This window comes from Kogia breviceps, chromosome 3 (assembly GCF_026419965.1).
Source record: "Kogia breviceps isolate mKogBre1 chromosome 3, mKogBre1 haplotype 1, whole genome shotgun sequence".
NCBI classification, from domain to species: Eukaryota; Metazoa; Chordata; class Mammalia; order Artiodactyla; family Physeteridae; genus Kogia; species Kogia breviceps.
Genome location: NC_081312.1, coordinates 74371034 through 74383163, shown reverse-complemented (window position 1 = coordinate 74383163; position 12130 = coordinate 74371034). Strand labels below are relative to the sequence as shown.

The window sequence follows — 12130 nt, the reverse complement described above, 5'->3', positions numbered from 1 at the left end:
ATTATAATTTATCCATTTTGGTATCCTCAGAACCTAGCAGTGCTTTTGTATACAGTAGGCAGCTTAATACACATTCCTTGAGTGGACTGGTTTACCTGCTATACGTGATGAGAACAGAGGTACCACCAAGCTGCCTATCCAGGGGAGCAGAAGATAGGCGAGGCTGGGTGGGCCTCCTTACCACTGTGTGCCCTGGACAGTTGTTCATCTTGATAGACTGAGGATGTAGATCTGGCTTCCAATAGGACTTTGGAACCACCCTGCCAGCAGGGTCAGCCTGTCAATAAATAGGAATTTACCAGTAGCCTATGGCATAATCTGTTGGAGTTTCTGTTTTGTTTTGGAGGATGGAAGATAACTCTGATTCTTCCTTTGTTATTTCCTCTGTGTGCCACCCCCTCCCCCCAGATAAGCCCTCTGACCACAACCTCTTGTCCTCTGTCTTTCCCACCAAACTTGTTCCATTTCACTGAGACCTGCAACCCCTCCCCCTGCCCTTTGGCCTTTTTCTAGCTTGTCTTCCTAACCCAAGCAGCTTAGATTCTGCATTCCATCATTTTAGCCACATTCTTGCCTGCGTTTTTGATGCCTCTCTCCCATTATTCTTTCACGGCAGCTGCTAAGTGAAACCTTAATCTTGGGTCAATATGTCTGTTAATATTCAAGCACCTATATCCAGAATGCTAAAATAATAACACTATGATATGTTAAGATTGTGTGTCCATAAGTTGTGTTTTCCAATCTCATTTGGGCCCTCAGTGCTGCCCAGTAATGCTCATTTTCCAAATCAGCTCTCTCCCATTCTCCACAAGCCTTTCTTCTCAAGTCTTTGACTTCATATCCCTTCTCTCATCAGCTGACCTCCCTTAAAGCCTAGTGGGAGATACAAGCAAGAAAAACAATTACAGACACCATGTTAGAGAAAGTATTGGAGCTGTGGGAGCACCCAGGAGGGAGGAACATCTAATTTGGGCCTGAACAGTCGGTAAAGGCTTCCTTAAAACAGATCATCAGCTAAGTCCTGAAGGGAGAGCAGGAGTTTGCCAGAACAGAGGGAACAATGAAGGAAAAGCAATTGTTTGGCTGGAGCATTGCATGTGTGTTACAAGAGAAAATCGGAGAGGTAAGCAGGGTCAAATTTGAAGCCACATAAAAGAATCTGGGGCTTCCCTGGTGGTGCAGTGGTTGAGAGTCTGCCTGCCGATGCAGGGGACACGTGTTCGTGCCCCGGTCCGGGAAGATCCCACATGCCGTGGAGCGGCTGGGCCCGTGAGCCATGGCCACTGGGCCTGCGCGTCTGGAGCGTGTGCTCCGCAACGGGAGAGGCCACAAACAGTGAGAGGCCCGTGTACCGCAAAAAAAATAATAATAATAAAATTTAAAAAAAAAAAATCTGGACTTTATCTTAAGGAGAATGGGGAGGTGCTGAATTGTTATGGGAATAAAATCAGATTTAATCCCTAGACTTCAGGGTGAACACACAGGGGAGGGGAGCAGAAGCCTTGCTGGAGTTAAGAAATGAAGGGTCTGAGGAAATAAGGCCTATAATAGAACCCTCGGGGTGTGATTAAGGGATGGATGGTGGGGGAGGCTCCAGTGGAACGTGAGAAATGGCTAGAGGGATGGAAGGAAAACTGTAGAGTTCAGGGTCATAGAAGGCAAGATAAGAATGCATTTCAAGGGGACTTCCCTGGTGGTCCAGTGGGTAGAACTCCATGCTCCCAATGCAGGGGGCCAGGATTCAATCCCTGGTCGGGGAGTCCACATGCATGCCACAACTAAAGATCCCACGTGCCGCAACTAAGACCCAGTGCAGCCAGAATAAATATTTTTAAAAAAGAATGCATTTCAAGGTTAATAGGAGTCTCCATCCCCACCTCATAAATCCGAGTGATCCTTGTAACCGTCTTTATGCATATAAAAGTATAGAAGTGATGTTTTGTGAGTTTGGAGCCTAGGCCTCAATTGGTCATGCAGCTTGTTTTTTTTGTTTGTTTGTTTGTTTTACGGTACGCGGGCCTCTCACTGTTGTGGCCTCTCCCATTGCGGAGCACAGGCTCTGGACGCACAGGCTCAGCGGCCATGGCTCATGGGCCCAGCTGCTCCGTGGCATGTGGGATCTTCTCGGACCGGGGCACGAACCCGTGGCCCCTGCATCGGCAGGCGGACTCTCAACCACTGCGCCACCAGGGAAGCCCCAGCAGCTTGTTTTTTTTTTCTCTTGAAATTCAGTGCAAACTGTGTGAGGGAATTTGGGCTACTCTACTGAATAATGAGATCATACGCAGAAACAAACCAGCCCAGCTGAGACGATGCCACCAGCTGAATTACCTGAGTCCAGCTCAATTTGTTCAAAAAAAAAGGTTGTTATTTTAAGCCACATCCCCCACCCCCCCTAAAGAATACGTTTTAAAGTTAGGTTCCTTAGAACATGCTTCTACAATACCTTGCGATTCTCTGTGCTATTCTGACACGCAGGTGTTTCTCATGCTGGATTATAAACGCTAGCAGAATAGGGTCTCTCTTGGCCTTATTGGTTATTTTCTCCCAGGACTCCATACACTGCCTGGCACATAGCAGGTGCTCAATAAACATGACTGGTTGAAAGGACCAGATCCACGGAGCGAGTCTCACCAGATTATAAAGTTACATCCAGCAATGAATATGTTCCAAACTGCATTTCCTTCTCAAGCCTTGTGGCCAGTGGTGGATAGAAGGTGAATTATGATGTGTGTGGAACATGGGACCTTGGGGAGTTCCGTAACCAAGAGGAGAAAGAAGTAACAACAGCCAGTGGAGACAAAAAGAACTGCTTCTCCCTTCTTCCCTCTCCAAGTCCTAGCGGAGAGCTGAGCCCAGCATCCCAGACTTGTGTGACTTCATAGGCAAGCTTTTGGAGACTAACTTCACTTCGGTACCTTAGCCTTCAGTGGCTCAATGTTGTTGGCTTTCTGAGCAGACAGGAGGCTTTTACGTAGCAAAGCTCCCTGCTCTCAGCAAGCCCAACACCATGGGGAAGGGAGACACCTTGGAAGCACCATCCACCTCGGTCTACCGCTCTGTCATGGAGGAATATGGTTACGAAGTGGGCAAAGTCATTGGCAGTGGCTCCTATGGGACAGTGTATGAGGCTTACTACACAAAGCAGAAAGTCATGGTGGCTATCAAGATCATCTCAAAGAAGAAGGCCTCTGAGGACTATCTTAACAAGTTCTTGCCCCGTGAGATACAGGTTGGAAAGGGGGCTAGAAGAGGGAGCTGGTACCAAGCTGTTTAAGGCTTCTCAAAAGGGGTGTGGTTAGGAGGGGGTGGAGCCAGAAACCCCTATACCACAACTGAATGACTTACTAGGCAGCTAGGAAAATTACTTGATGTAAATTCAGCTTCTTTCCACCTCACCTCCAGACCCTCAAAAAGTAAAAAGTGCAAAGCATAGGGTTTGTCCATAGGCCACCAGCCCTCTGGGGTTTGATTCTGTTGCAAAGTTCTAGGCAAGTAGCAGTGGGAGAGTAGGAGAAGGCTGGGAGCGCAGCCAGGGTGCTCCCTGCCTGGGTTTGATGGGTCCCTCTTCTGGGGCCAGGTAATGAAGGTCCTGCGGCACAAGTATCTCATCAACTTCTATCAGGCCATCGAGACCACATCCCGGGTGTACATCATTCTGGAGCTGGTTCAGGGTGGTGACGTCCTTGAGTGGATCCAGCACTATGGGGCCTGCTCTGAGCCCCTTGCTGGCAAGTGGTTCTCCCAGATGACCCTGGGCATCGCCTACCTGCACAGCAAGGGCATCGTGCACCGGTGAGGGCGCTGCCACCCAGACTGGGGCCTTTGGGCTCCCAAGGGGGGTTTGTGCACGTCTTCCATGTTCTACCCTCTTTTTTCTTCCCTTGACCTCCCTCCTCAGTATCTAGGCCTATTCATCCACTTTATTTTAATCATCCGGTCAAGAACATTTATTAAGTACCCACTGTAAGCAGAGCACTTTATGAAAAGTGATGGTGAGCTCCTAGTGATCCTCAGGTACCATCCTCTCTTCCCTTTGGGCTCTGCTCACAACTCCATGACTTTCCTTCCTCTCTGCCCTGTGTCCTCATAATGGCATCTCTCTCCCTCTTTGCCTTTCCTTATCTCTATCCTCTGACCCCTGGCCCTTCAGCTCCCAGTCTAACACTAAGCCCTCTCCTGACCCCCAGCCTTTCTGCTGCTGGTAGGGACTTAAAGTTGGAGAACCTGTTGCTGGACAAGCGGGAGAACGTGAAGATATCGGACTTTGGCTTCGCCAAGATGGTGCCTTCTAGCCAGTCTGTGCGGAGTAGCCCTTCTTACCGCCAAGGGAACGGCTCTAGCCACCTCAGCCAGACCTACTGTGGCAGCTTTGCTTATGCCTGCCCAGAGGTATTGCTAGGCCTGCCCTACAACCCTTTCCTGTCTGACACCTGGAGCATGGGCGTCATCCTCTACACACTAGTGGTTGCCCGTCTGCCCTTCGATGACACCAATCTCAAGAAACTGCTGAGAGAGACTCAGAAGGAGGTCACTTTTCCACCTAACTATGCCATCTCCCAGGATTGTAAGGTGCTGGCTCCCTGAGGAGGGCTGAGGCCTCAGGGGTGACCTGCAGAGAGGGAATACCCAACCTAGACCTCCCAACCCCAGGGAAGCCTCCCCCTGATACCAGGGCCATTCCACACCCTTGCCCTGCCCTAGAATAGTGGGGAGGGCTTAAAGGGCCAACCTCTGGGCTTGCACCTGGGATGTGAGTGATAAGCAGGTTTTAGTCTCTATCTTTTTTGGCCAGAAGGGGATTCTGCAAGGATTTCCCCCAAGGAACCCACCCTTTCCTTCCCCTCAAGGTGTTGGCTTTCTGAGCAGACAGGAGGCTTTTAAGGATAAAGTCAGGGCCACACTCCCTTTCACCAGAGTGGTGTGATGGGCTATCCTGCTTCTTTCTTAGGTCCAGCTGCTCATTGTGTGGCACAATGCGGGCCAGCTCAGCCAAGACCTCTCTCTCCCCTGCCCTAGAACCTGGTCCTCCAGACACTATGCCAAGCCACCAAGCGTGCCACCATCCTGGACATCATCAGGGATCCCTGGGTGCTCAAGTTCCAGCTTGAGCAACCCACCCATGAGATCAGGCTGCTTGAGGCCATGTGCCAGCCCCCCAGCAACAATCGTCACCAATCCTTGGAAATCAGTACCTGAAAACGGCGGAAGGAGGAGGGGGTTGAGAGGAGCAAAGCAGGAGGATCTTGGGCTAAAAATCTTTCACACCAAAAATAAATCTAATTCCGTTTTAGTTTCATCAGCTAGAGTCACATTCTTTCCTCAGGGGAACCTTAGCAGGGAACACTGCTGAGGGTGAGAGGTGTGTTTCTGCCCAGAGCTTGTAACCAGTCATCTTGACACTGGTTAAGTCAACATTATAATTTACAGTGTAGCGCATATGTGGCTCATAGGTGAGTGGGTTGGGCGTGCTCAGAGGAACACCTGCTTTGGGGAAGCTTCATTATTCTATCTCTATGCACTCTAAATGTTCAAGTAGTGGGGTAGAGGTTGCTCTACCCTGATTGCTCGGTTTGGTCACAGCTCTGCCTGTCTACAGTCCAAGGGGACGGCGCTGTTCGTTCTTTTAGAGATGGGTATCAGGAGGTATGTAATATCTTGGTTCCTTCCTCCTCCAAATGCCACCTTACCCACTACTGAAACAATCCTGGTAAATCATGGTCCCTCATCATTGCTCCTACACGTTGAAGTGACAGTTCTAACCAAGCCTATGAACTATGCGTCCCAGAGAAAGAAAACCTATTGACTCCTTGTCCCTGTACGTCTCCTTTCCTACCCTTAAAAGTGGGCTTTGTAAGGGGACGGCTGGTGAGTCACGGGGCTCTCTCGGCAGAGGCACAACTGGGTGAAAGCAATGAGGGAAGGCTCAGGGACAGCTCCACACAGTTCTAGGATAAATAACAGATGGCAGTTTCCTCACCCTCAGCACCAGGCAGCTCTAGGACACGCCAGCTTGAGAGATGGAACAGTATCTGCCTGGGACATAGTAGGTTGAGATAACGGAAGCTCCCATTTCTCCTATGCTCCAACTCCCCTTCATTACTCTCATTACTACTCATTTCTTGAAACAAAGCTCCAAGGACCAGGAGACAAGTTTCAGTTGTAGACAAGGCAGTATAAGCACTAGGGTTCCATCCGCCCAATTTTATTGTGAACGAGGGCACTGTAACTGCTATCAAAGGGAGCCCAGAGGCTCCTCCTGCACCAAGATCCTTCATCAGGGTTGAGCCAGGGATGGGAGGGCGACAGGCCCTTTTCTCAGGCAGGTCACACTACCATCTTCAGCAGGACCTCCCAACAAGGCCATGTTCCTTTAGCTTAGCACTTGGCACTTAAGGAAAAGAGAACAATGAAGGCAGCATCAGGTAGACAAGCCCAGACTCATCAGGACACCCACTCAGCCAACTGCTTTAGTGCTTCTTCATCTTCATCCGTTTTGGGAGCTTTGGGGATACGGATACCCAGAGAAAGAAAGAAGTGTTAAGGCCTCAGCAACTTCCAACCATCCCCTCCTATAACACTCAGAGCCTGCGGAACGCTGTCTCCCAGCAAAGAACCTAAGGGTATGGTCTTGCTTGCTGGGCTGCTGCTAATTCCCACAGCACCTTTGTGCAAATCAGAAGAAGCTGCCTCTCTCTCCGGGCATTTGCAGCCCTAAGCCAGGGGACACAGTTTGCTGAGTAAAGCACAGGCCTGATTTCAGTGTCCTCATTCCCCTTCAGCCAGGTGCCCTTATGCAGTCAACAACCTGTGCAACTGTAGCAGCAACCCTCTCTGCCTGGACCCTTTCAGGCAGGATGGATGAGGAATAATTCTTCCCCATATCTATCCCACCCTCTCAAGTCCTTGAGATGACAGAACAGCCCTGGGTACCTGGCCCTGCAGGAAGATGTGTAGAGGGTACACTAGGCAGTGTGACTGGGGGTTCCTCCTCCTTGTCGCCCACATGTAACAACTCTTGGGCCAATTCCTCCTGCTCCAGCTCCTCTAGCTCCTCCAACAGTTCATCCTGGATATGGGATGACAAGATCACTCAAGACAAAGGAAAATTCTACTTCCAAAAACATACCACTTTTGGAGTTTCCCCCAAACCTGTCCCACAATTCTCTTGGGCATTCTTTCTGGCTGGTCCCATGCCTTCTCCAATATTCCTTGACCCCTCACCCCCAATCACCTCATCCACATCATCTCCAAATCCCACGGGTCGAGAAATGGCATCTGAGATCTGCTGGGCCACCTCCTGTTGTTCTGTGATGTCAGCCATCAGTTCATCCACCTTGTCAATGTCCCTGAGAACAAGATACATAGCCCAGAAATCAGGTGACAACCCTGACTTTTTCATCTCACATGAATGAAGACCCTCCTGCCTGTGGCTTCAGACTGACAAATCCATGGCTACTAGGTAAAAGAGATCCCTGGAAAAGTGTAAAGAGGCAAATCTGGGCTAAGAAATGGCAAGAAGACACCCTGGGGAGGAATGGTTGCACTCTCTTCTCTGAAGGATCTTTAAAAATGAGGAAAATTGGGAATTCCCTGGCAGTCCAGTGGTTAGGACTGGGCGTTTTCACTGCAGAGGGCCCGGGTTCAATCACTGGTCCAGGAACTAAGATCCCACAAGCCTTGCAGTGCAGCCAAAAAAACCACACACACACACACAAACAGGAAAATCATCTTTCCTCCCTAGAATGCCCCAGCCAGCAAAGAGATCGCCTTGCAATAAGCAAGGAGGCTGATAGGGGTCTAGCCATCACAGGCAACTCTACTGTAAATTCACATATGGAGAGGTTTTAAGATTCACAGTACAATATCAAGCTACTCTCCCCAGTGCCTAGGCCCTCTCCTCCCCTCCCCCCGTACCCACATGTCCTGGTAGGCCTTCTTCATGCCTTGGGCAGCAAGCTCCATGGTACGAAGCACTTCTGCATTGGTGGTGGCATTCTCAATGGCCTCACGCTGAAACTCCAGGGTGGATAATGTCCCGTCTGTTTGTGCCAGCTGCTGTTCCAACCTTTTCTTCCTCCGCAAAGCCTGTAGGGCGGCTGATCCAGTCCACACCCTGAACATCAGAGCCAGAAGCCCTTGCTCCCCCCCAGGCCCTCCCTGGTGGTGCCTTTCCCTCCCCCATTACCTCTCTTATTCTTGGTCCCATGCTTCTTGGCAGTTTGTAGCTCCTGTTCAATCTTCTGCTCCAGAAATTCCTGTTTTTTGATCAATATCTTCTCCGTCTCCTTCAGTTTCTGTATTGCCTCTTCAGGGGTTGGCCCCCTCTCCTTCTTTTCTGGAGTCCAATGGAGCAGTCCACATTGGGTAAAGGAAAAATATTAGCCACCAATTATTGAGTGCATAGTATGTGCTAGGCACTTGTCTGTGTTACTGTTAATCCCCAAACAACTTTCTACGATGAAAGTACTATCTCTACAAATGTGAAAACAGGCATAAAGAGGTTAACATTTTGGTCTAAAATCACAATTACTATAGTAAGAGACTGCAAAGGAATTGAAATGTGACAGTATGATTTCCAAAGCCAATATTCTTTTGCTATTCCTAGTTACCTTTCAAGCCATTTCCAATTGCTTTTTTTAAAATACAATTTATTTTTTTAGAGCAGTTTTGGGTTCACAGCAAACTGAGTGAGTGGAAGGTACAAAGACTTCCCATATACCACCTGCACCCACACATGCATAACCTCCTCATTACCGTGTTCCCCACCAGAGTTCAATCACTTTTTTTTATTTGTTTTTTTTTGCGGTATGCTGGCCTCTCACTGTTGTGGCCTCTCCCGTTGCAGAGCACAGGCTCCGGACGCGCAGGCCCAGCAGCCATGGCTCACGGGCCCAGCCACTCCGCAGCATGTGAGATCTTCCCGGACCGGGGCATGAACCTGCGTCCCCTGAATCGGCAGGCGGACTCTCAACCACTGCACCACCAGGGAAGCCCCAATCACGTTTTATAATTACTGTTCCACTTGTTGTCCTAGGAGATACTCAAGGTCCTGATTCCACAGGATCAAACTGAACGAAAAAAAAAAAATCTGATCTCAATTTCTCCCTTCATCTTCTGCACTTCTAACAGACTTACCAAAAAAAAAAAAAAATCTGAAGGCCCTAGCCTGCTTAATATCCTTCCATACTCTCCACTGCCTACGGTATAAAAACCAAAAAACTTTAAGACACACAGCGTCCTTCATGATCTGGCCCCCGTTTACCTCTCCATCCACACTTCTACTTTCCTCTTCCTTCAGTGCGCACACACACACACACACACACACACGCACGCACGCACGCACACACTCACAGGGCAGCCAGAACTCCTTTCCCCTAAATATACCATACTTTTTCCTGCCTCTGTTTTGCACAGTTACCTCTTCTTGGAGAACCTCAACCCCCATCTCGCATACTTGTAGCCTTCTGGATCACCACCCGCCGTGCCTGCTTCTTCCGCACACCCCTGGTTTTTAGGAAAATCTCCATCACGGAGTCGCCACACTACGCTGTAAATGCCAGACTTTGCTCGTCTTCCCGCACCACAGAGGAGCTCACGAGGGCTACCTTTCTTGGGTCGCCTCAGATTGCCTCTGGCCCAGCATAAAGGAAGCACCAGTGTTTTGGTAAGGACTGGATGCCGACAGGCAGCAACTTGTTCCCCAGGCCTTAACAGCGAGCCAGCGCAGTTGCCACGCTCTCCACTCGCGCCCCCTCCCGGGCCTCGAGCTCTTCTCTCCGAGGGAAGGAAGGGAGGCAGCTGGAGCCAGGCGCCCTGAGAAGGCGGCGCCTCCTGGCCCGGGAGAAGGCCTTGCTGGGCCACCGGAGTTTTCTGGACAGCGTCTCCCGGCTCTCTCCCCGCCCCCTGCGGCCAGCACCTCCCGGGGACCAGTCGCGCCCGGGCTCACCCCTCCCGAAGAGCCGGCCGAGCCCACTCATCGCGACCCTCGCCTCTCCCGCCTCCGCCCTACGGCGTCCCGTTCGCTTCCGCCTGGCTCCCGGGAGGTGCTGTGCTCATCACTCCGAGACCAGCCAGCCTCGGCCAATCCTTCCTTGGGGCACCGCGGCGACATCATCAACAAGCGCCAGCGAGACCACTATCACGAGTGACCCGACACACCAGCCCCAAACCCGCGCTCCTCTTAAAGCGGCCGCTTCGTTTCCCACTATATAAAAAGGTCGCCTCACCCTCCCCACCCCAAAACAAAGTCTTTGCTTCCTGGAAGGGAATGTGCAGGGTAATGCACCCCACTACTTGGGGCCAGTGGAAGAGTTCTTCATGCCCTTGATAGAGATCAGGAGAGGTGTTGGGATGGGGAGAGCATAAGGGGATCACAGTCTTGGGTTTGCCACAAGTTTATAAGGCAGAACCTGATGCAGTCTAATGCCTCACATACTGGTCTTGGCACCTCCGGATGGCCCACCCCGGGTCATACGCTAGAAAATTAGAAACAACACACACTAGGTAAGATCTCTTCTGCCACACACAAATACACTTTAATAATTTACAAATGCACCTGAAAATGCCCTCCTGATTTCCTTTCAGGACTGGACCTCAGAGTCCAGCTTGTGCCTTTGCAAATGTCTCTAATCCTTGAGTTAGGGTCTGAAGGCTCATTCCATTCTGGACATGAATGCTGGTAACACCTAGAAAGAAAGAAGCCACAATTTCATCAGGCCTTCAGGGCTCCCTATTATGACTCTCACCTTTTTGGGGTGTCACCTGCATGCAAACTATCCATCCTGTACATATCTACCTAACCCCTTCCCTCTTAGGAACCCTTTCTCCTCACTCCCCAAATGGCTATCCTTGCCACTGAGTCAGTACCCAGTTTGCTGACATCTACAATATTCCGCTTTTCATCATCAAAGAAGATCATCTGGGAGAAAGGAACTCCAGTCTTCTGCTGCAACCTGTACAAGACACGGCGAAGGTAACCACTCTGGCTTCTTAGCTCCTCCAGCCTCACTGGTCTTCTGTCTCCCTGCTTCTCCCCTTATCTCAGCGTACCTCTCAAAGTGCGTGACCTTGCTGCCTGGATAGATCTCCCGATGAACAAAGTATCTGACAAGGTCAAAGAGCTCCAGTAGCTGGTTGGCCCCTTCAACCTCACCTGTCCTGCAAAAAGGTATAGTAGATGGGATCAGGAGAGTGGAGGGCCAGGGCTGCAAGTGAAATTATGTGTAACCAGGGGGAAATCAACTTGCTGTTCTTCCGGGATGGGTAGGCATCCTCCGCCCTGATTCAATTCCATATCCTTCCTGTCTGACACAGGTGGCACTGAGCCAATGTTTATTAAACAAAATGCACAGGAGAGGGTACAATTCGAAAAATATACAAATACCTGCAAATTTGCACAGTTATTTATTTATTTTTGCAGCCAAGGGGGTAACACGGGAAGTCTCCTCATGCATGCACCTCTCAGCATTAGACCGACTCAGTCGCTCTTCTTACCGTGAAGCGGCCGCGACGGGCACCCTCAAGCCCTGCAATCGTTCCAGGACCTCAGGCACCTCTGGGTACAGTCGGACGGCCTGGCCCCGCCTATCTCGTACAGTTCCATCACTGGAGAGGGCGAGAGTGTGCTCAGCTCCTGCGGGGCCCCGCCTGGCCCAAGGCCTCCCCAGCCCCGCCTCACCTGCTCTTGTGGAACGGGGGGTCTACGTGTGTGTCCACCCAGAACGGCCACAGCGTGTAATCTGTGAGAGGAAAGAGGGGGAGGTCTCAACCTGGGCGGGCGCAGGGCCTCGAGAGCATCAACTGGGGTTTGGAAAAAACTGTGCCCTACGAAACTCTTCCCAATCCAGCCCCTCACCTAGATCGAAGACTACGAGCTTCGGGAGCCGCGCCATGACCAGCACCCGCAGGCTGCGCGCACGGAGGCCAGCCTTTCTGCAGCGGCTCCCAGGCCGCCCCACGGGCCTTAGAGAAGCGGCGACTAGAGCGTCGCCAACCTGAGCTGGGAAGATCGGCCCCCAAACCTCGCAAGAGCGCCTTCTGGTGGTGGTGGTGGGGAGGACCGCAGCAAAGTGCCGATGCGACTGCTCACAGGATCGCAATGATCCTCAAGTCTCTCCAAGGGATATTC

The 12130-nt window shown here is 50.9% G+C and overlaps 3 protein-coding genes across 4 annotated transcripts; 1 reads left to right on the top strand and 2 right to left on the bottom strand.

The window, feature by feature from the left end:
• Positions 1–3010: 3010 nt before the first annotated feature.
• On the top strand, positions 3011–5199 carry TSSK4 (testis specific serine kinase 4). The gene is made up of 4 exons (XM_067028732.1): positions 3011–3232; positions 3581–3795; positions 4173–4572; positions 5020–5199. Exons 1-4 carry the CDS (start codon positions 3011–3013, stop codon positions 5197–5199), a joined length of 1017 nt encoding a protein of 338 aa, XP_066884833.1.
• Positions 5200–6184: 985 nt separating this feature from the next.
• Positions 6185–10060, bottom strand: CHMP4A (charged multivesicular body protein 4A). 2 transcript variants are annotated; one of them, XM_067028730.1, is made up of 6 exons: positions 9950–10060; positions 8189–8338; positions 7922–8099; positions 7235–7349; positions 6934–7069; positions 6185–6391 (listed from the first exon to the last, which is right to left on the bottom strand). In XM_067028730.1, exons 1-6 carry the CDS (start codon positions 9978–9980, stop codon positions 6342–6344), a joined length of 660 nt encoding a protein of 219 aa, XP_066884831.1. In that variant the 5' UTR covers positions 9981–10060; the 3' UTR covers positions 6185–6341. The 2 variants fall into 2 exon arrangements, with proteins under 2 accessions (XP_066884831.1, XP_058914481.1); XM_059058498.2 differs by having other exon boundaries at positions 6185–6503; positions 9950–10059.
• MDP1 (magnesium dependent phosphatase 1) lies at positions 8251–11998 on the bottom strand. Its single transcript, XM_059058507.2, has 7 exons — positions 11858–11998; positions 11681–11741; positions 11497–11607; positions 11053–11160; positions 10870–10955; positions 10559–10688; positions 8251–8338 (listed from the first exon to the last, which is right to left on the bottom strand). The coding sequence occupies exons 1-6, from the start codon at positions 11892–11894 to the stop codon at positions 10597–10599; spliced, it is 495 nt and encodes a 164-aa protein (XP_058914490.1). The 5' UTR covers positions 11895–11998; the 3' UTR covers positions 8251–8338; positions 10559–10596.
• Positions 11999–12130: the final 132 nt, after the last annotated feature.